Raw genomic sequence first — 23,542 nt, forward strand, 5'->3', positions numbered from 1 at the left:
GGATTAACATAAGTCAATACGTTGTATTTTAAAAGGTGTTTGGTTTAACTTGGTGATGTAAATGACCAAAAAGGACATGCTTGTATAAGTGAATAAGTTGCTTTTAAAAGTGTTTGGGTGGAATGGAAGGGTGGAATGGCTATTTTAAACTTATAAGGAGATAAGTTACAAAATCCTAACTTATTGAAAACACATCTTTTAGCCTTGATGATAAGAAGAAACCTAAAAGGCCTTATGTGTTCCCAAACACTTTATAAACATAAAAATGACTTATCCAATTTTTATAAGTCATAAGGAGGGGAAAATAAGGAATCCCAAATACACCCTTACTCTAGATCAAAATTGTAAAGTAATTATTAGTACTCTAGTTAACATTTCTTTTATTATTTAACCTGTGTAATATGAATTATATTGTTTTTATAATAGTCATTTAGAAATTGTGAATCATATTGTTTTTGTTATCCAACTTGTATAATGTATGGATCTATAACCTAGTTTATCATATTTTATGTCTAAATTTATTTATGGTTAATTTGACTCGGTTTGATTTAACACTATGAACAACCATACGTGGAAGGTAACTTATATGGTAAGCTGATATTTATATACAAGCCCATTAATTGTATTTATATGATGTTGACCATTATATCACATCATTTTTACCTAATGCCAAATGTAACTAAAATATTCGTTGATAATCATAGAAAGTATTATTATTCACACTCATGAATCGTCTTTAAGTCAACCACTGATATTATTACCATGTCAAAGAAAACCTTATTTTCAAACTCATAACACCAAATAATTTTACACGTATTTTACGTTGATGATGTAATTTTTTTAGGTGAACGGTTTTCTGTAAATGTCATAACATTGTCTAAATTATGAGGTGAACATAACACTATCAAAGTGAATGTGAACCTGACGATCCTTTGTTACTTGTAGACGTTTCAGTGACACAAATTTGATCGGATTTTGGGTATCTCGTCGGATTTCTTGGGTTTTAGAATTTTAATATAGAGCAGAAACTCGACCTTAATTTATCCCAGTCCTTCCGGTTTTGGGTTAGTCGGATTTTGAGTATTTGACCTACAACCATACGTGTAAAGTAAATTATACAGATGCAATTAATAGTTATACACCATCACCCCAATGAATACGATCAAACAATGATGCCATTAGGTCTCTTCACTTCTTTATCAATACATCAATTTCAAAATCGAGAATAAAGATTAATACGAGCAAAACAACAACCTTTAGAATTGAACAAAAACCGATCGAACAAATCCCTGTATATTTGTTATTTAAGAGAAATTAAATAACGTAAATTTCATAAATACCAGTAGAATAAATAATCAAATAGAACTTACAAGTAAAATAACCATAAAACTTGAAATCGATAGAATCTCAATTAAAGATTCGAACGAATCTGTAATGGAACACTAAATAAACACGCACTAAAAGTCAAAAGAATACGTATTCTACAAAATCAATTATAACCCGTAACACATCAAATTACAAAACGAAAAAAGGGTTTTCGGGCTTGACTTGAACTGAATTAGAATGATTCAAGTTCGGGTTCCAAAAATACGAATAATTTTGTTTTCGGCTTAGCAATTTCCCAGGTCAAGTTTCGAGTCACGGATACAAGACTAGTGTCTAAACATAAAAAGGGCAGTCTCGTAATTTGAGAAGTAATATCTCCGCCTCTTTTACCAATCTACCATTACATCAACCACGTTCTCACCAACATATAATAATAATAATAATAATAATAATAATAATAATAATAATAATAATATATGTATAAACCGGCCAGCCAGCTAATATTATACTACTAATAATAATATACTATTACTCTCTCTCTGATCATCATACAACCAATTCATTCGTATCAATCAATGGATTAAACCTAACAATACTTCTTCTTCTTCTTCTTCTTCAGGTAACACTATTTTATTATTGAATAACTTGTTATTTACTGTTCAATACTTCGTTTCACAGGTAACACTTTGTAGATCTGTTTAACTGTATGCGTATAAGCTTCGTGTATGTTACTGAGTTCAAATCTGCTATCGATTCACTATAATCGGCGAATATTGAAACCCTAGGTTGTTCGGTATACTGTTAATTTGCGATTACTGTTGATAATTAGCTTTGTGTTTGTTGTTGAGTTGAGCATCGTTATAGATTTTGCTAATTTGTTGCGAATAGTGTTGATAATTAGCTTTGTGTATGTTATTGAGTTAAAATCTGTTGTAAATTGACTAAAATCGGCGAATAATGAAACTGTAGGTTATTTGGTGTACTGTTAACTGTTATAGACTATGCTAGCTTTTGCGATTACTGTTGAGTATTACGCGTTTAGTAACTGTTCATTGTATTTAAAGTTGATTTGATTTGATGTTTTGTGTGGATGTCACGTTTAGTTAATAGGTAAAACCTAATTTGTGTTTCCTGTGTGTTTGTATAGCGGCGTATTATTTTCCGATAATGGAGAATTGATACAGAGAATACGTTTGGTTTGAATCTATTAACTGGTCATTGTATTTTAAGTTGATTTGATTTTTTGTGTAGATATCCCTTTAAGTTAATATTAATTTTGTTTTTGGTATGTTCATATACGTAGCGCTTTGATTTTTTGATAATCAAGAGTTGATTTGATTTTTTTTTGTCATTTTTAAATGTTTTAGGTTTGAATTTGTGAAACTATAATAGTATAATGACAAACGCTATCATGTATCACCTGTTGAATTTGTCAACTGTTCATACTATTTAAAGTTGATTTGATTTTTTGTGTATATATCACTTTCAGTTATTATCAGTTGTGTTTTCTCTATGCTCATATACGTGTCGCTTTAGATTTGTGATAATCAAGAGTTGGTTTGATTTTTTGTGTATATATCACTTTCAGTTATTATCAGTTGTGTTTTCTGTATGCTCATATACGTATCGCTTTAGATTTTTGATAATCAAGAGTTGATTTGAGTTTTATTGGTCATTTCTTCTGTTGCAGGTTTGAATTTGTGGAATTATAATGAGAAACCCTTATAAGCATCACCAGCTCGATTTCTTTCTTTGTTTTCTGCTATTTGTCTGCACAATTCATTCAATTCTAGCTGCTAATTACGCCCCTACCGATAGAATATTTCTAGACTGTGGTACAAGTGCTGATTTATCTGATCAAGATGGTAGAAAGTGGACCGGTGATGGACAGACAAAATTCGCACCTTCTGAAAATTCCGTATCTGCTGATGCAACCGTTCAAAAACCTGATGTTCCAACAGTTCCTTACATGACAGCTCGTATTTTCACATCTGAATTCACCTACAGTTTCCCTGTAGGTCCCGGAAGAAAATTTGTTCGTCTTTACTTCTATCCAGCAGTTTATGCTAATATTAATGATACCTCCAAAGGTGTCTTCTCTGTTGTGTCTGGATCATATACTCTTTTAAAAAACTTCAGTGCATATGAAACCGCTAAGAATCTGAACTATGATTACATCGTGAAGGAATATTCTTTTAATGTTGATTCCGGGAGTTTGAATCTAACATTCACTCCTGCTCCGGGAACTCCCGGCTCATATGCATTTGTAAACGGGATTGAAATCGTTTCACATCCCGATATTTACGCGTCTAATGGAAACACCATGCTGGTAGGCTTTGGCACGAGTTTTGATATCGACAACTCCACGGTTCTTGAAAACGTTTATCGGTTAAACGTTGGTGGTCAGACTATTTCAGCATCGGGTGATACCGGGCTTTATAGACAGTGGATAGGTGATATACCTTATATATTTGGGGCGTCTGCCGGGGTTTCTGTGCTTACTGATCCAAACATCACAATCAGTTACCCTTCGGGCATGCCCGATTACGTGGCACCGGTTGACGTGTACAAAACAGCCCGGTCAATGGGCCCGACCCAGCAAGTCAACTTGGGTTACAATTTAAGTTGGTACTTTGATGTTGACACAGGCTTTTCGTATCTGGTTAGGCTCCATTTCTGTGAAGTTGCTCCATATATAACCAAGCCTAACCAACGGGTGTTTGAAGTTTTTATCAATAATCAAACTGCAGAGACCGAAGCTGATGTGATGCTTTGGGCAACGAAGAAAGAGGTTCCCGTGATTAAAGATTATGTTGTCTTTTTTTCTGGCAAGACTCCAAGACAAGATCTATGGCTAGAATTGCATCCAAACACTGCAATGAAACCACAATATTATGATGCAATCTTGAACGGTGTTGAGATATTCAAAATAAATGCGAGTGACGGTAATCTTGCAGGGTCACTCCCGCAACCAGTACCAGTACAGCCAATCATTGACCCTAGTAGGGTATTAATAAGAAAGTCAAGTAAGTCAAGCAAAACTGGGGTGATCGGTGGAGGTATTGGTGGCGGTATTGCAGCTGTTCTTATTATCGGTTTGCTTGTTTGCTTTTTGACTCGTAAAAGGAAGCAACGAAAGGATCCGAGCTCGAGTGATGGCCCGTCGGGCTGGCTCCCCCTCTCCTTATATGGGAACTCACACTCTTCGGGCTCTACCGCCAAGACAGCCACCACTGGAAGCTATGCTTCTTCCCTACCATCAAATTTATGCCGCCACTTTTCGTTTTCCGATATCAAATCCGCCACCAATAACTTTGATGAATCTCTACTACTCGGTGTGGGTGGATTCGGTAAAGTTTACAAAGGCGAAATAGATGGTGGAGCCACTAAAGTCGCTATAAAACGGGGCAACCCGTTATCCGACCAAGGTGTAAATGAGTTCCAAACGGAAATCGAGATGCTTTCAAAGCTTCGTCACCACCACCTCGTGTCGTTAATCGGTTACTGTGAAGACAATAACGAGATGATTTTGGTGTATGATTACATGGCTCACGGAACCCTTCGTGAACATCTTTACAAAACCCAAAATCAACCTTTACCATGGAAACAACGCCTCGAGATCTGTATCGGGGCGGCCCGCGGGCTTCATTACCTCCACACAGGTGCGAAACACACAATCATCCACCGTGATGTCAAGACAACCAACATTCTGCTAGATGAAAAATGGGTCGCTAAAGTTTCTGATTTCGGGCTCTCCAAAACCGGGCCTGCTTTGGATCATACCCACGTCAGCACCGTGGTGAAGGGTAGTTTCGGGTATTTAGATCCTGAATACTTTAGAAGACAACAGTTGACCGATAAATCCGATGTTTACTCGTTTGGGGTGGTGCTTTTTGAGATATTATGCGCCCGACCCGCTTTGAACCCGACACTACCTAAAGAGCAAGTGAGTCTAGCCGAATGGGCTCAACACTGTCACAAAAAGGGTATTCTTGACCAAATCGTTGACCCAGTTTTGAAAGGTAAAATCTCACCGGAGTGTTTTAAGAAAGTAGCGGAGACCGCTGTGAAATGTGTTGCGGATCAGGGTATCGATCGCCCATCAATGGGCGATGTGTTGTGGAACCTTGAGTTTGCTTTGCAGCTTCAAGAGAGTGCAGAGGATAGTGGCGGTAAAGGAGCGTTGGATTTGGAATCCGGTGGTAGTGGTTTCAAGGAATTGCCACTAAAGGGTAAAGCTGCAGATAGTGGTGGTGACTATGACGAGAATGTGACCGATTCTCGAAGCACGGGGATGTCCATGAGCATTGGTGGCCGGAGTCTCGCGAGTGAGGATTCGGACGGGTTAACCCCGAGCACAGTTTTCTCGCAAATTATGAACCCGAAAGGCCGTTGAGACGGGTAATTTTTAATGTCTTATGGTTTATAAATTGGTATGTTATTCTTTTCTTTTTACTCATAAGTTTGATCATCTTGAAGGCTTTTTGTTTCTATTATTTTTAATATTTTTTTTCACATTTGGGATATAATATGATATGATATCTAATTAATATAATATAAATTGTATTTATAAGTTTATGAGATGAGATGAGATGAGACGAGATGAGATGAGATGAGATGAGATGTTTACATGTGTGTATGTTAATATTAATGGTTGGCATGTAACATAAGTCAAAACACTTCCAATTGTTGCTAGTTGGATTAAGGTTGTAAAGTATAATAATAATACTAGCTGTAGATTCGGTGGTTTAAATAATTAGATTGCCGAAAATGTCCCTCACCATGTTAGTGGTGGTCCATACTCCATTTTATATATTTAGATCCACCGGTTGTTGATATATCACTATTTATATAATTTTGATTATCTGTGTTAGGTTAATCAAACTTTTAATATTAGTGGCGATCATCCTATATCCCACTTGCGGTCTAGTGGCGAGAAGGATTAGGTTTTCCAGTCGAGACTCAAGTTTGATCCTCACTTGAATATCGACAATAAAGGATTTGAGTTAGGCCTTACGAGGTTGTCAGTTCGAATTTTGAGCCAACCCAAGGTTTTAGTCCATCATGCGTTATGACAAAAGAGTTGTGATCTTGTGACGGCATGTCTGTCAATTGGCAGCCAACGGTATGGTTTCCCTGGGGAACACCAAGCCAAACTCTGAAACCAGCGTGGTTACGGTTTAGATAACATAGTCTGGTCAGAGTTGGGCAACGGAGCTCTCCAAATTGGAGAGCTCGATGGCCTAAACACAAAAAAAGAAAGTCATCTTTTAAAAAAAATCATATTTATAGGATGACGCAGTCAAGCATGTTGTCTTAAATTTGTTATTTTTTTTAAGTTAGTATATATCATGGCAATGCCATGTTGTAGACATACCGATGCCTAGTTAAAACGTAACGCCATATAGGCTTTAACTAGTCAACCCTTACAAGCGCATTGTGAGTTAATTTTTAACAGTAGATTTGATACCATAGGGCTTTAAGATATAAACGTTACATATGTGTTGAATTATAAAAAGTTATATATATTTAAGAGTTAAGAAGTCTTGATTGAGACTTGAGAGTTACAAAGAGAATTGAAAAACCAAAAGACATACGTAATGCATATGTGGAAACGGTTATTCGAGATCAACACAACAATCAAATAACAATTGAACATATTGAGCAAATTGACAAAGTATGATTGGGACCACCATGCTTGATTTGCGGTTCAATCGTTTGGTCCTTCAACATGTGTTTGAACTTTAAAACAAGCGTATAAGATTATTCATTTATTCCTATCATTCTTTGTCTTTGTCTTCACTTTGTTTTCTTTTTTCGTCTTCATCTCGACCAATGAATATTAGGGTACTAGAGGCACCCTTTGGGTTCCCGATCAAATTCATCGCCAACATCTCAAAATGTGCTCCTAACAAATCGGCAAAGGACATCTCTAAATAAACAGGTTTCAATAAATCCAAATCTCCAAAAGATGTGATATACATGGAACTAGAGGTGTGCAAATTAACTGCCATAACCGTTAACCGAACCAATTTTAACCGATAACTGGTGGGTCGGGTTAATGAATTTTTGAAAACCACCAAATACGGGTCGGTTTGAAAATCCTATTTTGAACTCATGATTCGGTATAATAGAATACTAACCAAGTCAAATCGGCACACGAAATGATTTTAGGTTAGGACACATAAATTGGAAGTCAAATAATGCTAGAGCCGGCCTTATAAAACACGTAAATGGGCATTATTTAAATGATTTTGATTCAATATAAACGATTATTTTTCCATGAAACGAGTTAAAAATGAGTCAATATATATCCTTTTTTTCCTTCTATTTTCCTGTTTCCACTTACCATTTCAACAATCAACAACGGTTCATTCGGTATGGTTTTTTATTTGACCAATTTTCACCTATTGACACGCGTCTTTTAGAACCCTCTTTAAATATTGGCGTCGACTAAATAAACATCACTAACACACTATATAAACATCATTAACATATCGTAGGCAGCCATACTACCAGTATGAATAATCATACAAAACAAAAGATTATTGATTTTCCACTGTCATTCAAATGCAAAGAATTTAATCAAAGAAATAAGAGTTTTTTTTATCGGACTACGAATCAAACCGAAAGACCCATCGAGTATCATGAGGATTAATCGAACAAAACACACTTTTACCACTAAACTACACCCGCTACAATGCAATTATTATATAAAGGGACTTTTTGTCACTGCACTTTTGTATCATTGTATATTTCATTTTACATAATACGGTGACCCGTTTAGGAATTTAATGAACCAAACCTTTTTTAACTCATGATTATACAACTCTTCGGTCATAGGAATCTAGCTCTAGTCGCATACACGTGTAGTTCTTAATAAATCTTACCCTTAAGCCGACACCCGTTATAGTCGTCACTCTATTCAAAGAATCACCGTTACGAAACCGTACATGCAATTTTCATCATAGATCCATTCCCATATGATGCACAGATTTAAATATGAATAATTTGTATACGTATAAACATGAATTGTCTTTGTTAAGTTAGTAGCTTTAATAAACTAAAGATTTGAAAGGTTAATAAAAATAACTCGTAAAACCAGCATGTCCACCCAACCTATTTAACTAGGCCGGTTTGACTTGTCGTTCCCTAGTTAACGGTTTGGCCCAAAATTTTCGTCAAAACAGGCTAAACTGAACCGAACCGAACAGAACATAACCAAAGCACTTGAACCTCAAAAGTTCACACAGTACACAAACAGTTCATGACAGGTTCACATTACTAACAAACTATAAAACTCGACATAAATATTTAAACGCGTATAAAATACACAACAAAACCACCCTCTTTTTAATGTTTTTTTTTTGTTAACACATTCTCTCTGTTTTTCTTTTCTTATACTAAACGGCCTTTTTAACTACTAATTAAATGAATATTAAGCACAAATTTAGTAAACCGATAAACGAAACAAACCATTTTTCAAATGTCACAACGGTCCAAACGGTTCAGGGAGTGACTCAAACCCGTTATCAAACAACGGGCCTTCATCAATCTTATCATCTGCACTATGCAACCAGCTCGTGTTCTTTAAATCTTCTTTTAATAAAATTGCATCGTACCTTGAGCTTTCGTAAATGTCGACTTCTGATGATAATTTAGAAGAGCGTGGACTTTGGTCTTCTATGGGTTGGCCTCGGTTCCATAGATACCCATTACCAAAGTTTCCGTTTTCAGACCCAAGACCGTTGTTGGTCGAACCGTCCATGGACCCTGGTGCACTTGAGGTGCGTCCCGGTTGGGTCCTGGTGGTGCTGGACCTAATGCTTTGAGGAAAGAGTGTTGACCCTGAAAGTGGGCGAGAGCTTCCGTTTCTTATATCCTGTAAGAAAAACAATGAAACCGTGTTCGTGAATATTTAAAGATGATTTTTTTTCAATAGTTAATAATGACAAGAAAGATAGATTTGGATATGCATTTTGATATCGAATAATTAAAATAAGATAACCAGTTATAATAAAAGGTGTTGCGCATAGTGTTTTCAGGTTGACGGAACAGGATAATAAGAGGTTTAAAGGTTTAAGTATGGGTGTAAACGAGCCAAACCGCTCGTGAATGGATCAAGATCCAGCCGCTGCTAAAAGCGCAAATCGAGCAGAGCTTAAACAAGACCGAGCCTAATTTAAATATCATTTAATAAAAAAGCCTAAATGAGATTATTACTTCCACAATTATAAAATTTTATTTTCATATAATAAATATATAAACCACTACATACTATACATTATGTATTATGTATAAAATTAAAAATATACATAAAAATAATTATATTGTGTACATATAAAGTAATTAAACACTTAACAAATAAAAACGAGCGAAGCACAAGCTTTATACAAGCCCCGATACTGAGCTCTGATAAGTAAAACGAACCAAACTCGAGCTTAAATGTGCCCACTCAGCTCGTTTACACCCATATATTAAAGTAAATAAATATTTAACAAAAAAAAGAGTGGAGCACGATCTTCAAAAGAGCCGATCCTATGCTCTTATAAGTTAAACGAACCGAACTCGAGCTTGGATGAGCCCGCTCGGCTCGTTTACGTATATACTTGAGTGTTCGATAAATCCTGGTTATTTGAAAAATTAATAGATAAAAACGACCAAAGAGGGCACACTTATATATATTGCTGAAACATTTAATTTCAATATCATCATCATCATCATCGTACTCAGTATATCCCACCAATAGCAAAGCTATGGTAGGGTCTGAGGAGGGTAAGATGTAGACAGCCTTACCTCAACCCCATAGGGATAGAGAGGCTGCTTCCGGTGAGACCCCCGGCTCGATAGTAGTTTTGCATCAAGCCTTGGACATAAGACACATAACACACAATCATCGGGACACCGACTGATTGGTGCATGGACCGTTGTCTTTCGGCTATCAATGCCACCACATGATGCTTGATTAACCTTCCGCCACTTTTAACGTTATTTTCACGAGATTAGTAAAATAACGTCAAAATTAGTGCAATTTTACTTTTGCCCAAAGTCCAAATCTAATTTCTATATGTAACTTCAATATATGAAAATCTAATTTCTATATGTAACTTCTATATGTAACTTCAAGTTTCTCATAAATAACCACGGGATTTAATTTCAATATATGAAAATCTAATTTCTATATGTAACTTCAAGTTTCTCATAAATAACCAAACCTAACTATGAAGTGTTTCACATCCTAAAGTCCAAATCAAAATATAAAACTAAGATATAAACAGAAAAGAGTTCTCATAGTTTCATACCATATGTTTAATTGCCATATCTAGTGACTTCTTCGATATATTCCTCCCGAATCCTGTACCACTCTCGGGATTTACAGACTTCACAGGTTTTCTAGTAAGTGATTCAGGCAGATGTGAAGTTCTTCTAGGCTCTACATTCTCCAACACATGCCCGTTACCGTGGGCCCGGTCCCGTCCAGTGGGGTCAACAACCCGTCCCCTAGAAACAATAGGTGAAGAATGTCTTCTTGTGATATTAGCACTTGTATTAGAAGGTTCTAGATTCCCCTTCACAGTAGTGGACCCACTCGGGCGGGACCTGCCAGCCGACAATGGTCGATCGGGCAAAGTCGTTCTAAGATTAGGTGGCGTCTCGTGTGAGAAATCAGGTAAGTTGATAGGCTGAGGTGGGGGGCGTACGCGTGGACTAGGCGAGCTCGGTCTAGACCCGGGCCCTCCGGTTCGGGCATTTGAAGACGGCCCACGTGTACTAGAAGCCGATGACGTGACGGATTGGGAAAGAGATGGTGTTAGGGTTCTACGAGTCGGGGTGGACGATCGGGAAGCGGGTCGAACCATGGGTGAGTTTAAGGATCCGGGTGTTTGTGGCCGGGAGCTAGAACTCGGTGTTGAAGGCCGTGTGGTTTGTGAAGGTCTTGTCATTCGATCAGCGGTGGGAGTTGGACGGGTTCTAGAAGGGGTGGACCCGCGTGACGGTGTTGTACGGGTGGCAGACGGGGTGGATGCTCTAGCTGACGTGGATGAGCGGTTAGTTGGGGTGGATGGTCTTATGTAAGAGGAAACGGAAGCAGAGCTTGTGTTTAGAATGTTGGTGTTTCGGTTGGAGTAATTTGTATACTGGTTGGTTGAGATTGAAGAACGCGTAACCGAACTGCTTCTTGTTGGTCTTGAAGTATAAGTGCTTTCAGATTGAGATACAGAAAGCTGCAATTCACACATGAAATTAAGTTCAGTCCTTTCTTTATTTTAGTAAACAAAATTAAATTAGGTGCAAAATAGAGATCAAGCTACAACTTATTACCCATTTTAGCAACCAGACCACAAATTAAATGTAAATTGCTGACAGTTTTTGCGATGCAAAAGTTGCTTATGAGTAAAAATTAACAAGTTTTAGATGATCTTGAGTATAATTTATACTTTCTAAAAAAATTACTGAATGGCACATAAGATGCCACGTGGCATATACAACTTTGAGCAATTAAGCAAACGTTAGTGGTTCAACAGGCCATTTGTTGATATATAGGCAATAAAGTGTTGTGTGTTTGGTTTCAGTTTTGCAATTTAAATTTGGTTGCTAAAATCAGGAAAGAAAAGTGTAAAGTTCGTTTCTTTAATGCAGTTGGCCTAAGGATCAGATGCAGAACATGCTGTATGAGCATACAATGTAATTGCACATCAGAAAAAAGAAAAGGAAAAACAAACACGAACCCTAGATGTCTTGCTTATAGAACTTGATCTAACTGAAGACCTGCTTCTTGCAGCGACAGGTTTTGGTTGAGGTTCTTTTGCATCCATAGAAGATACAAGAGGGGTTCCTGGAGGTGTGAGAAGCCTGTAAACAGTCAATGAGGTGAATCATTAATCTCGGTTCAAACATGATATTTTCAAAGATTAGAGAAAAAATAAATAAATAAATAAAATCAAGTTTTAGTATGTCCTCAAGTGTGTACTTGTGGCATCCACCTATCAGTTATCTACTAAGTAAAAGCAATTATTCATTTCAGTGTCATCAACTGGTATCGGTTATTGAAGATCACTTGAAATAGAAGAGTGTCAAGGTGATTTGAATAATGTTATACAAAAAAGTTGATTCTTAGCCCAACAATTAATAGGCAACATCCAATTCTACTTTAAATTAGGTCATATTTACAGTTAGAAGGTAGCATAGAGAGCGTAAACTTTTAAACAAACGATCGTGAAATGATGATCAGTCATAAATATCCCACAATCTATCTTACTAACAGAGTTATCATATCTTACAATATAATTCTTGCAAACATTTAATAATCAGCAACACTCTAAAACTAGAAATGTTAGATGATATCAGTTAATAATTTAAAAACATCTTGGAACAACAATCAACACAGACCTAAATCAAAACTAGTAGTTAAGTAGTCTATGTCACTCTGACACCCTGTGCAGTTCAACTAACCTATTAAAAAGATATAAAGTTCAATCATTCTGTCATCAGATATAACTATACAAATGATTCTGCTATCTGAAAACATGCCGGATCTGAAACAAAGTTACTAGCAAACTTACCAATCGTAATCATTCGTTGCACAACAATTAAGAGGTGGCTCAAAGCCTAAAAACAATCCAATTCCACTTAAAAGAAGGTAGCAACCTATAGAAGATGGAACTTTCAAGCAAACGGTTGTAAAACAATTTCCGTTCACAGATATCCTACAATCTATCTTACTAACAGTTACCATATCTTACAAGAAAATTCTTGCAAACATTTAATAATCAATAATACTCTAAAACTTGAAAGTTAAATGATATCAGTTAATAATCAACAAACATCTTGGAACAACAATAAACACAAACCTAAATCATTACTAGTAGTTCAACTAACCTATTAAAAAGATAAATATAAAATTCAATAATTCTGTCAGCCACAACTATACAAATGATTCATTGATTCTACTAATTAAAAGCATGCTGGATCTGAATTACAGGTAAGCTCAGAGTTCAAATAAGTTACGGAAAACTCACCAATCGTAATCATTCTTTCCGCCTTCATTAGACGAGAGCAGATCATCTAATATGCTTTTAGCAGGTTTCGCTGATCCAACCGAAAGCCTCGCTAATCTCGCTTGCACTAAATAAAAACAAAATAAACCTAAATTAATCACACGTCCACACAATCTCATACATAAACCTAATTAAACAATTATATTCACTAACAATTAAACAATTAGATAACAACTGAAACTCTAGCAACAAGGCTAGCATACATCCAAAGCAGAAGCATAATAATAATAATATTATTGTCATCATACAATACAGACATATACAAACAATAATAAGCCAAAATAGCAGCAGCCTATACGACGTCGTTCCACCGAACAACTATCGTTATCAAAATTCTACCAATATGTGATCCACATCAATCAATTAATCAAATCTAAGTTTTAAACTTATTATTATTGTTAATATTATTATTATTATTATTATTATTATTATTATTATTATATAACCGACGTCGTTTCCGACTCAAAACTTATTAATCTAGTCCAGGTATTAAACCTATTGCTAATCAAATTTAATTTAATTAAATTAATAACTAATTATAAAGCTATAAACAGTAATCGTACGGTCAGATTTACGCCGGAGTGATTACGCTTAAGAGAGATCCGTATTATTATTATTATTATTATTATTATTATTATTATTATTATATAAGCAATAAGCCAAAATAATAGCATAAACGACGTCGTTCTATGTAATAATATTAAATTATAAAGCTATAAACAGTAAACAGTAATCGTACGGTCAGATTCATCGGCTGGAAAAACTAGTTCGATTAGGCGATAAGAGATCCACAATATATAATATCATAAACGACGTCGTAACGTGTAAATAAATAATAATATTAATCTAAACTATTAGAGTAAACGTACGGTCAGATTCGTCTGCCGGAAGACTAGTCCGATTACGCGAGAAGAGATCCGTGTGATTTCCGGCGCCGTTAGAATGATCAACGGCGTTAGGTTTCGTTAACCGTCGGCCGTTAATGATATTCATATTGATATTGCTGTGGTTACGGCCAGCGGTGCCGGTGAGTAAGTCCTTTGATGAGCTCCGATTCATCATCATAGATAGATAGATCAATTGATTGATTAATTGATGGATCAGTCAATTGAAAGAACTAATAATAATAATAATAATAATAATAGTAGTAGTTCATGTGATGTATAGAGAGATGTAGTTGACGGTGAAGAGTGAAGTTTACGAACTAAGTTAGTTGTTTAGTTGTTTAGTTCTTCTTTTACTTACTGATGCATCCATGTGACTCATCTCTCATTTTGTTTTTGTTTAATGGGAATGGATCTTGGAAATTAAATGATTTCAGATCTATACAACCAAAAGATAAATATAATAATAATGATAGTTTCATTTCATTTTATTTATTTTTTTTTAATAAATCATAATGATAGCTTTCTTTAATCCCAAACTCTTTCTTTTGATTTTTGTCGGTTTCAACTAACGAGTTGAATGCTGAATTGCTGATGGTACTATATATTAATGTGCTTGTTCTCAACAGTTCACAACTAATGGAATCCTAACACTATAGGTCGTCGGAAAAAACACTTTTAGTCGGAAAAGTCACATTGTTTTCTTTGTTTGATTCATTTTGGTTAATAAGTAATAACCAACATAAAATTTGGGCTAAATTTTTTACTTATTAAATATGCATGAAATGGAGATATAGATGTAAATATATAAAATGGTGGTAAGAGCATTCTCATCTCATTCTCTATAATTATGTGTGGGAAGTTTGCAAATTATAGGGTGAGGTTGTGAGTGATTGTGAGTGTAAATTATAGGGTGAAGAGAGAAATGTAGTGATTTTTTGTAACTTTGGGGTAACATTTAGGGAAACATTGTTTTTTGTAAATTATTTTTTTATATTTGTTGGATTGGTTGTGAGTAGAGAAGAGAGAAAACTGTAATGATAAAGGTATAAAAAATACAATATTATTTAATTGAACAAAAGAGAGAAATGTAGTGTTTTTTTATTGTAATTATAGAGATAAAGATGGAGAACGGGTTGAGAATTCTCTAAAACATGAAATAGATGTATAAAAGCTAGAAGTGTATGAAAATATGATTGGTTCGATTAATTTCAGTTGACCAATAGTACAAAAATAATCTATAATCAATTAATTTTGGTGCGGTTTCGTCGATTTTCAGATCGGTTAGCGATTCGGTTATTACTCACCGTTCAACTGGCATGTTTAACTTTCATTATACATTTTCATGATCACTAGCACGTTTAACTTTCATTATTGTGGTTGGGAGCAATAGTCTAGTAGGGAATTAACCTTGCATGCCCCCTAATGAAAGATCAAAATGATAATGATCCATGCTGACTTATAATACTCATAACTTTTAATTTTGTTAATAATAACAATCTCAGTCTGACGGAAATGTAGCTCTTGTATGCCTTTAATGAACATATATAGTACTGATTTTACACAATTCAAAATGTTGGATATTGTTTTGAAATGTCATAAATGAAAAATTAGATAGCAAGTGGGGTTATTTTTTTCGTTAGATTAGACAATGAAAATAAAGTTACGGGTGTCATTAGTCACATTATCGACTGTTAGTTAGAATCCAAATTATTAAAATCCAATCTGTCTTTTAAATTTAGCTGTAAAAGTTCATTACCTTACCCACCAATACAATGTGTGTACACACGCGCGTGTGTATATATAGGTGTAAGAAAGCTAGCCAATGGCACACTTGGGAGAAAGCAATTTGTACACAAATGAAATCCATTGTTCTTGGGTTCTTGTTTCTTAATTTGATGCAATTATTCTTGTATACATGCTACTCTTTATTGCTAGTTATGACATGAAACCAGACTATTAATGTCCATTTTAGAAGCTATCAAGTTAAAGATTTCACTGGTTTGGTTTGAATGAAATTTAAACATGATCCATAAACTTAAAAGAAGGTAGGTCTCATAAATGAGAACATTTATAGTTGACCTATATTGTACTTAACATGGACCCCAATTTTTTCTAAAATATCAGTTCTTTCTTTCATTTTTCCAATCATGAATACATGTTCCTTCAAGAACATCACACTTCTAGAAATACTTGCAACCAATTGTTTTTAATTTGCCACACTTTTTAGGGGTTAAACAAGCAAGTCATTTTCATCAATGTATATTAGATCTTCAAGTCAATAAATTTTGGGACCATTGTCATTAAAGCATAGATAAATAAAACTAAAATGTCAATAATGTTTTATTATTAATTTTGTTATATCTTATTGAAATTTATATATATACTTTTTTCTGTTTTTAAGTTGTAAATTATTAAATTTGATAGCTTTTACTTGCAAATGATTTATAAAAATGCATTTGAATAGTTTGTGACTAAATTGATGACATAAAATAGATGTGAATTTTTTATCAGTAAGCACGAATATTTTTATGATTATGGCTACTTCTAATAGCTCGTACTTGACGGAAAGATAAAGGACACTGTACGTATAGAAACTAAACTATAAAGGACAATTAAAACGCAACACATGAAATTCGATCAAATCATAAAGGATGAAAAATGCAATTCACTCAAAAGTTTAAGTGTTTACTTAGCATCCACATTTTTAATATAATACCTTCATCTAATAAAGCATCTATGTTTGATTCATTAATTTTATGAAGATGTGATGTAAAAGTATGGGAATTAATGTGAATATGATGGTTTGACACTTTAGCTCATTCTCATTGAGATGTAACACTCTAATGAATCTACTAAAGTGATTGATCATATTAAATTTACTTAAAAAAAGGTCAAAGATTCTAGCGAGGTAAAACCGACTTTGCTAATGTTGGTTGAAGAATTAGAATAATAAAAGATAATAATTATGTACATGTAATTAATTATAAGTGTTAGTTTGTTACTTTGTTATTTTAAAGTTTGTATTTGAATGTTAGTTTATCTTCTAGAGGTTTACTTAGAAACTTGGATAGCAAGGTTTAGTTGGTTTAATTAGGGCTTATCGCATGTCTTGCGACGATTTAAGTTCAGGGTCCGAGCTTAAGGTTAGTCATGTTAACAAAAATTACAACACATGGTCTACATGCATGTGTGTACTTGCAAAGACAAGACCTGTGGGAGGTTGTTAATGAGTCATAGACAACACCACAAAGAAAAGATGTGAACGGGACCATACACACGTGGAGGATTAATGTTGGGAAAGCGAGGTTCATCTTGAAGACCACAGTTGTAATATCCGAATTTTTCAAATAATAATTATAATAGCTAAATTTTATGATAATAAAATAAGATGATTATTTAAATGATTATGGTTTAATGGAAATTGTATTGAATTTAGAATTTCGTTGGGAACTCAAATTTGATATGTAATCAAATGGTATTAGAGGTAAGATAATATATATACGTGGGTTAACTTGTTAACGATATATATATATATATACATATATATATATTATCACTTATGATTTGAGTAAAGATACCATTAAATAGAATTTGAATATTATTATTGTAGTATATCGTTGCAAACTCATATAAATAAACAATTTAAATAAATAGATAGATAATAAGCACACCTAATCCTAAAATTTCAAGATATAATTTTTGAACTAGTCTTATCACCTCCAAGTACATCATTAATTAAAAGTGTTAGTATCTCGTAAATGGGTAGAACGTTAATGAAATATAAGCTAAACTTTTTAACATAAATACTATTTTAACATACACATGAGTAATAATAACCAAAAGTAAAAGGTTACTTAAAACAAACACTAAAGTAAAATGTTTGCTAAGTAAATGTGGAAATAAATTATGAAACAAAGTAGAGGGACCATTATTGCCTTTTCGTGAAAACCAGTTTGAAGAACACATGATCTGCATCTCTTCACAGCCGACTTACATAAGGCTATCTCAACAAACCATACGGCTATATCGGGATTTGATTTTGTTTCAAATTCGTTAATATAGATACATACGATAACAATTCCAAGGAATGTTCATTGATTAAAAATCCAATAAATCTTAATCTTTCCCTGCCGTCAACACCACCACCGTAATCCCTACAACTCGCCGGAGAAACGTGGGCACCGCAGCCACCTCGAGTTCTCGCTGACTCCGCGGGTAGTCACACACCACCGTTCGCCTCCGCTCTCTGTGTTTCCGCATTAAGCCGCTATGTACCGCCACCGTGAATCCCCCACCTTGAAGGTAACAGCCTACTCTTTGATAAATCGTTCGTTTGGTTGAATATGGTTCTTAAAATTTTGATCGATTAGTTTCCGGCGACTAAGATGTTAAATTGGAATTCGATTTTGTTGAAGAAAATGTTTTTGTCATTCAAGAGTTTTGTCAGTTTCCGTGCTTCACGGCATGCTTGCTTATAAGAATATACAAAATATGGTAAGTGTTTAAAAGTCAAGCTCTTGACGTAGGACTAAATGCTTCATAAATAAAATATAATATTTAAATATAAAAAGTATGAGGAAACTCTATGTTCATGATCAATTTGATAGTCTTTGTATAACCATAAAAGTTTATTATTTAATAACTATAATAAATAAACAAAAAGGAAAGAAAGTCCATGTTGTCGGAAACCTAATAGTCACCCAATCATACAACTGAATTTAGTTATGTATGGTTTATGTGAACCGTAATTAAATTGTAGGTTCTCTTTGCTGTTAAAGACAAATTGAGTTGTTTTGTCTTTCTAACTAAGGTACGGTTTCTGTTTTTGTTTTCTCTTAGTATTAATTATATTCTGTTACTTGGTAGTACGGAATCTGTTATCGTTTACTCTTAGTATTATATATACATTCCGTTACTTCGTAGTACGGATTCTGTTTCTTGTTACTTCATAGTACGGTTTCTGTTTTTGTTTTCTCTTAGTATTAATTATATTCTGTTACTTGGTAGTACGGAATCTGTTATCGTTTACTCTTAGTATTATATATACATTCCGTTACTTCGTAGTACGGATTCTGTTTCTTGTTACTTCATAGTACGGTTTCTGTTTTTGTTTTCTCTTAGTATTAATTATATTCTGTTACTTGGTAGTACGGAATCTGTTATCGTTTACTCTTAGTATTATATATACATTCAGTTACTTCGTAGTACGGATTCTGTTTCTTGTTACTTCATAGTACGGTTTCTGTTTTTGTTACTCTTAGTATTAATTATATTCTGTTACTTGGTAGTACGGTTTCTGGTTTCTTTCTCTAATAGTATTAATTATATTCCGTTACTTCGAAGTGCGGCTTTTGTTCTCGTTTACTAATAGTATTGAATCTATTCCGTTACTTTGTAGTACGGATTTTCGTTACGTGTCGGTTATATTTTGAGTTCAGTTATTTTATATAATATATTTTAGTTATATGTTTTTAGTTTTAGTACTCTGTTACCCGAGCATTTCTGACTTGTCGTTGGGGCGTCAACGACATGGCACTTATCGTGACAGTGCGTAATCAAAGTTCACGGCGTCTCTGAAAGTACTCATGTAGTACCTTGGCCACTTAGAGGCGTATAGATCGATCTTAGCTCCGACTCCTGACTCCTGACTCCTGACTTCTGTTTGAGATGGAACAATGTGTGCACGCCACCCACACCGTCTCTTTGGTGCATGGACTAGCTAGCTGTGTACCCCTCTGTTTAGGCTCTGGGTGCTTCCGTATTACACGACCTATTTATTTTAACATCATCGTCGTGTATTTTAGTAATTATATTTTGTTTCGCTATATTTCTGGTCCGTTTTGATATGTGTATATGCATTTGATTAAATTTGAGTATATTCATATTACGTCCCGATCGTGTATCGGATTATGTTTCGCATTTAATTATAGTTCAGTTAAATGTTACACGTTATATGTTACACGTCACACATTATATGTTACAAGTTATATGTTTCTGGCTCTGGGTGTTTTTGTTATAGTTCTGATATATTTCCGCATGCGTTTGACCATGTTCTGGCCAAGTGTCGGATCATACATTCGAATTTTATTAAGTATATGTTTAGGTAAAAAGGGTTGGTTTCGAGTTTGAATTGAAGTTCGTATATTTATTCTCTTACGTCTGTCCTTACCTATACTATTGTTCTTTCCGTTACTGGGCAATTTTTGGCTCAGCCGTGTTTTCTTGTTTTGTTTTTCTTATTTTGTTTTCAGGTAATCGGGATTCTGGGAATTTAGTGATGAGAGATAAAAAAATGAAGTTCAAGCTTCTAAAAGTTAATTCATTTTGTTTAATAATATGACGTAGGTTGCATTAATTTTTGTTGTATTTTGGATTGTGGCGTTGATTTGATATCTGTAATAGTAACACGTTAGCCTGTTCCGGGTTGGGGTGTTACAGTTATGGTATCAGAGCTAAGGCTCTTTCCTGTAGAAAACATTAACTTTAAAACTTTACCGTAGAAAACATTTATCTTAAAACTTAAACATGTGAGGTAATATGGGTAGACGTCGGGGTAGTGTTACTTTTCTATTTTCTTGCTCATGATTTTGTGATTTTTAAATTTAAGAGTACAAGATCGCTCTAATATTGACCGTACGTTGACATTTATTTCACTTAATGACTTTCTCGTTTATAATAAGTTAAGTGCTTCTACCGCTGTTTTCGCTTACTCTCTACCAAAGAAAACAATGACTTCCGAAGACAATGTTCAACACAGTTGATGAGATCATGATTTGAGTTACTCCTCTATGCTCCATTCAGACTTTGCTATTACATATGACATCAGACGTTTCCGAAACACTTATACTTTTGAATAGATGCGACACTTAGTATTAGTAAGCACGCATAAGAATTTGGACATCGTTTCTTAATTAGTTTTTCATCACGTCTATTTTTTTTTTTTTTAAAAAAAAAAAAAAAGGTTAACCTTGTTTTAAGATGCATAATGGAAGGACAGTTAGGACGCGGTCGTAAGGTAAATTGACGATTATGGTCGCGAACGTAATCGTGAATTTACAGGTACGTATGTGTGCTACTAAAATCCCATTGTGCCGATAAATGTTTCTCTAATACTCTAATATGACATCCTAAGTTTTCACTATTCTGTGCTAGTGTTACGTGCCTTTTGTTATTTATTTAATTAACTATATACGAGTTAAGAAATTTATATTAACATTCAAGACGTGTGTTTGAATTTTTATATTTAAGTCTTGGGTTTTTCAAAGTGTCTGATTGGCTACTACTTGTTCAACTTATGCGTCAGTTAATTGTTTTTAGATTTAGCTATTGAGTGCATGCTAATGTCTTTATTTACCATTTTTTTTATTAGTCATCTTAAATGTATTAAAATAAATTTTCCGTTTTCAAAAAAAAAAAAAAAAAAAAAAATCATTATGTTTCTCCTAATCCGTGAAGTCTAAAGTTTCATTTTGAATTTGTTTTTTTTATGTTATTTCATTTATGCTTAATTATTTTAGCTTAATTATTAATTTCGAGGTCGAAATTTTTTTTAGAAGGGTAGAACTGTAATACTCAGACATTCATAGGATATATACTTAATAATTCAGTATTATTCTCACGACTAGGTATCCTTCTCTAGCCATTAGTTATTCAATTTTATTTGTTACATTGTCAGTTATTTGTCTCCAATAAGCCATCGCTTCCAAATACCTCTAAATCCCAGTTTCATCTATTCTACCAAAACTCTTATGGTTTGGTGTGTTTAATTTTTCGATGTTCGAAACAGTGAAAAATTAAATTCTGTTATGTATTTGTTACATCTAAAATTTATTTTCATTAATTATATATATCAAATTTCGAGGACGAAATTTATTTTAAGGAAGGAAGAATTGTAATATCCGAATTTTCAGATAATAATTATAATAGCTAAATTTTATGATAATAAAATAAGATGATTATTTAAATGATTATGGTTTAATGGAAATTGTATTGAATTTAGAATTTCGTTGGGAACTCAAATTTGATATGTAATCAAATGGTATTAGAGGTAAGATAATATATATACGTGGGTTAACTTGTTAACGATATATATATATATATATACATATATATATATTATCACTTATGATTTGAGTAAAGATACCATTAAGTAGAATTTGAATATTATTATTGTAGTATATCGTTGCAAACTCATATAAATAAACAATTTAAATAAATAGATAGATAATAAGCACACCTAATCCTAAAATTTCAAGATATAATTTTTGAACTAGTCTTATCACCTCCAAGTACATCATTAATTAAAAGTGTTAGTATCTCGTAAATGGGTAGAACGTTAATGAAATATAAGCTAAACTTTTTAACATAAATACTATTTTAACATACACATGAGTAATAATAACCAAAAGTAAAAGGTTACTTAAAACAAACACTAAAGTAAAATGTTTGCTAAGTAAATGTGGAAATAAATTATGAAACAAAGTAGAGGGACCATTATTGCCTTTTCGTGAAAACCAGTTTGAAGAACACATGATCTGCATCTCTTCACAGCCGACTTACGTAAGGCTATCTCAACAAACCATACGGCTATATCGGGATTTGATTTTGTTTCAAATTCGTTAATATAGATACATACGATAACAATTCCAAGGAATGTTCATTGATTAAAAATCCAATAAATCTTAATCTTTCCCTGCCGTCAACACCACCACCGTAATCCCTACAACTCGCCGGAGAAACGTGGGCACCGCAGCCACCTCGAGTTCTCGCTGACTCCGCGGGTAGTCACACACCACCGTTCGCCTCCGCTCTCTGTGTTTCCGCATTAAGCCGCTATGTACCGCCACCGTGAATCCCCCACCTTGAAGGTAACAGCCTACTCTTTGATAAATCGTTCGTTTGGTTGAATATGGTTCTTAAAATTTTGATCGATTAGTTTCCGGCGACTAAGATGTTAAATTGGAATTCGATTTTGTTGAAGAAAATGTTTTTGTCATTCAAGAGTTTTGTCAGTTTCCGTGCTTCACGGCATGCTTGCTTATAAGAATATACAAAATATGTTAAGTGTTTAAAAGTCAAGCTCTTGACGTAGGACTAAATGCTTCATAAATAAAATATAATATTTAAATATAAAAAGTATGAGGAAACTCTATGTTCATGATCAATTTGATAGTCTTTGTATAACCATAAAAGTTTATTATTTAATAACTATAATAAATAAACAAAAAGGAAAGAAAGTCCATGTTGTCGGAAACCTAATAGTCACCCAAT

The 23,542-nt window shown here is 34.0% G+C and overlaps 1 protein-coding gene and 1 pseudogene across 3 annotated transcripts; one reads left to right on the forward strand and one right to left on the reverse strand.

The window, feature by feature from the left end:
- The first annotated feature begins 1,857 nt into the window (after positions 1-1,857).
- Positions 1,858-5,816, forward strand: LOC143601559 (receptor-like protein kinase FERONIA pseudogene; annotated as a pseudogene). 2 transcript variants are annotated; one of them, XR_013147677.1, is made up of 2 exons: positions 1,858-1,945; positions 3,017-5,816. The product of XR_013147677.1 is annotated as a receptor-like protein kinase FERONIA pseudogene, transcript variant X1 (transcript). The 2 variants fall into 2 exon arrangements; XR_013147678.1 differs by lacking the exon at positions 1,858-1,945 and adding an exon at positions 1,995-2,111.
- Positions 5,817-8,635: 2,819 nt separating this feature from the next.
- On the reverse strand, positions 8,636-14,586 carry LOC143601561 (uncharacterized). Its single transcript, XM_077078945.1, has 5 exons — positions 14,255-14,586; positions 13,347-13,452; positions 12,057-12,180; positions 10,629-11,552; positions 8,636-9,208 (listed from the first exon to the last, which is right to left on the reverse strand). The coding sequence occupies exons 1-5, from the start codon at positions 14,448-14,450 to the stop codon at positions 8,816-8,818; spliced, it is 1,743 nt and encodes a 580-aa protein (XP_076935060.1). The 5' UTR covers positions 14,451-14,586; the 3' UTR covers positions 8,636-8,815.
- Between the last annotated feature and the right edge of the window lie 8,956 nt (positions 14,587-23,542).

This window comes from Bidens hawaiensis, unplaced genomic scaffold (genome assembly GCF_021521415.1).
Source record: "Bidens hawaiensis isolate Kalapana, Puna unplaced genomic scaffold, B.hawaiensis_p1.1 tig00056739_1, whole genome shotgun sequence".
In the NCBI taxonomy this organism is placed as follows: Eukaryota; Viridiplantae; Streptophyta; class Magnoliopsida; order Asterales; family Asteraceae; genus Bidens; species Bidens hawaiensis.

Coding starts and splice junctions, on each gene's coding strand:
- LOC143601561 (XM_077078945.1), bottom strand. CDS start 14,450: ATGATGATGAATCGGAGCTCATCAAAGGACTTACTCACCGGCACCGCT. Junction 13,453..14,254: donor TCCGGCAGACGAATCTGACC/GTACGTTTACTC, acceptor GTTTTTATTTAG/TGCAAGCGAGATTAGCGAGG. Junction 12,181..13,346: donor GGAAAGAATGATTACGATTG/GTGAGTTTTCCG, acceptor GACTGTTTACAG/GCTTCTCACACCTCCAGGAA.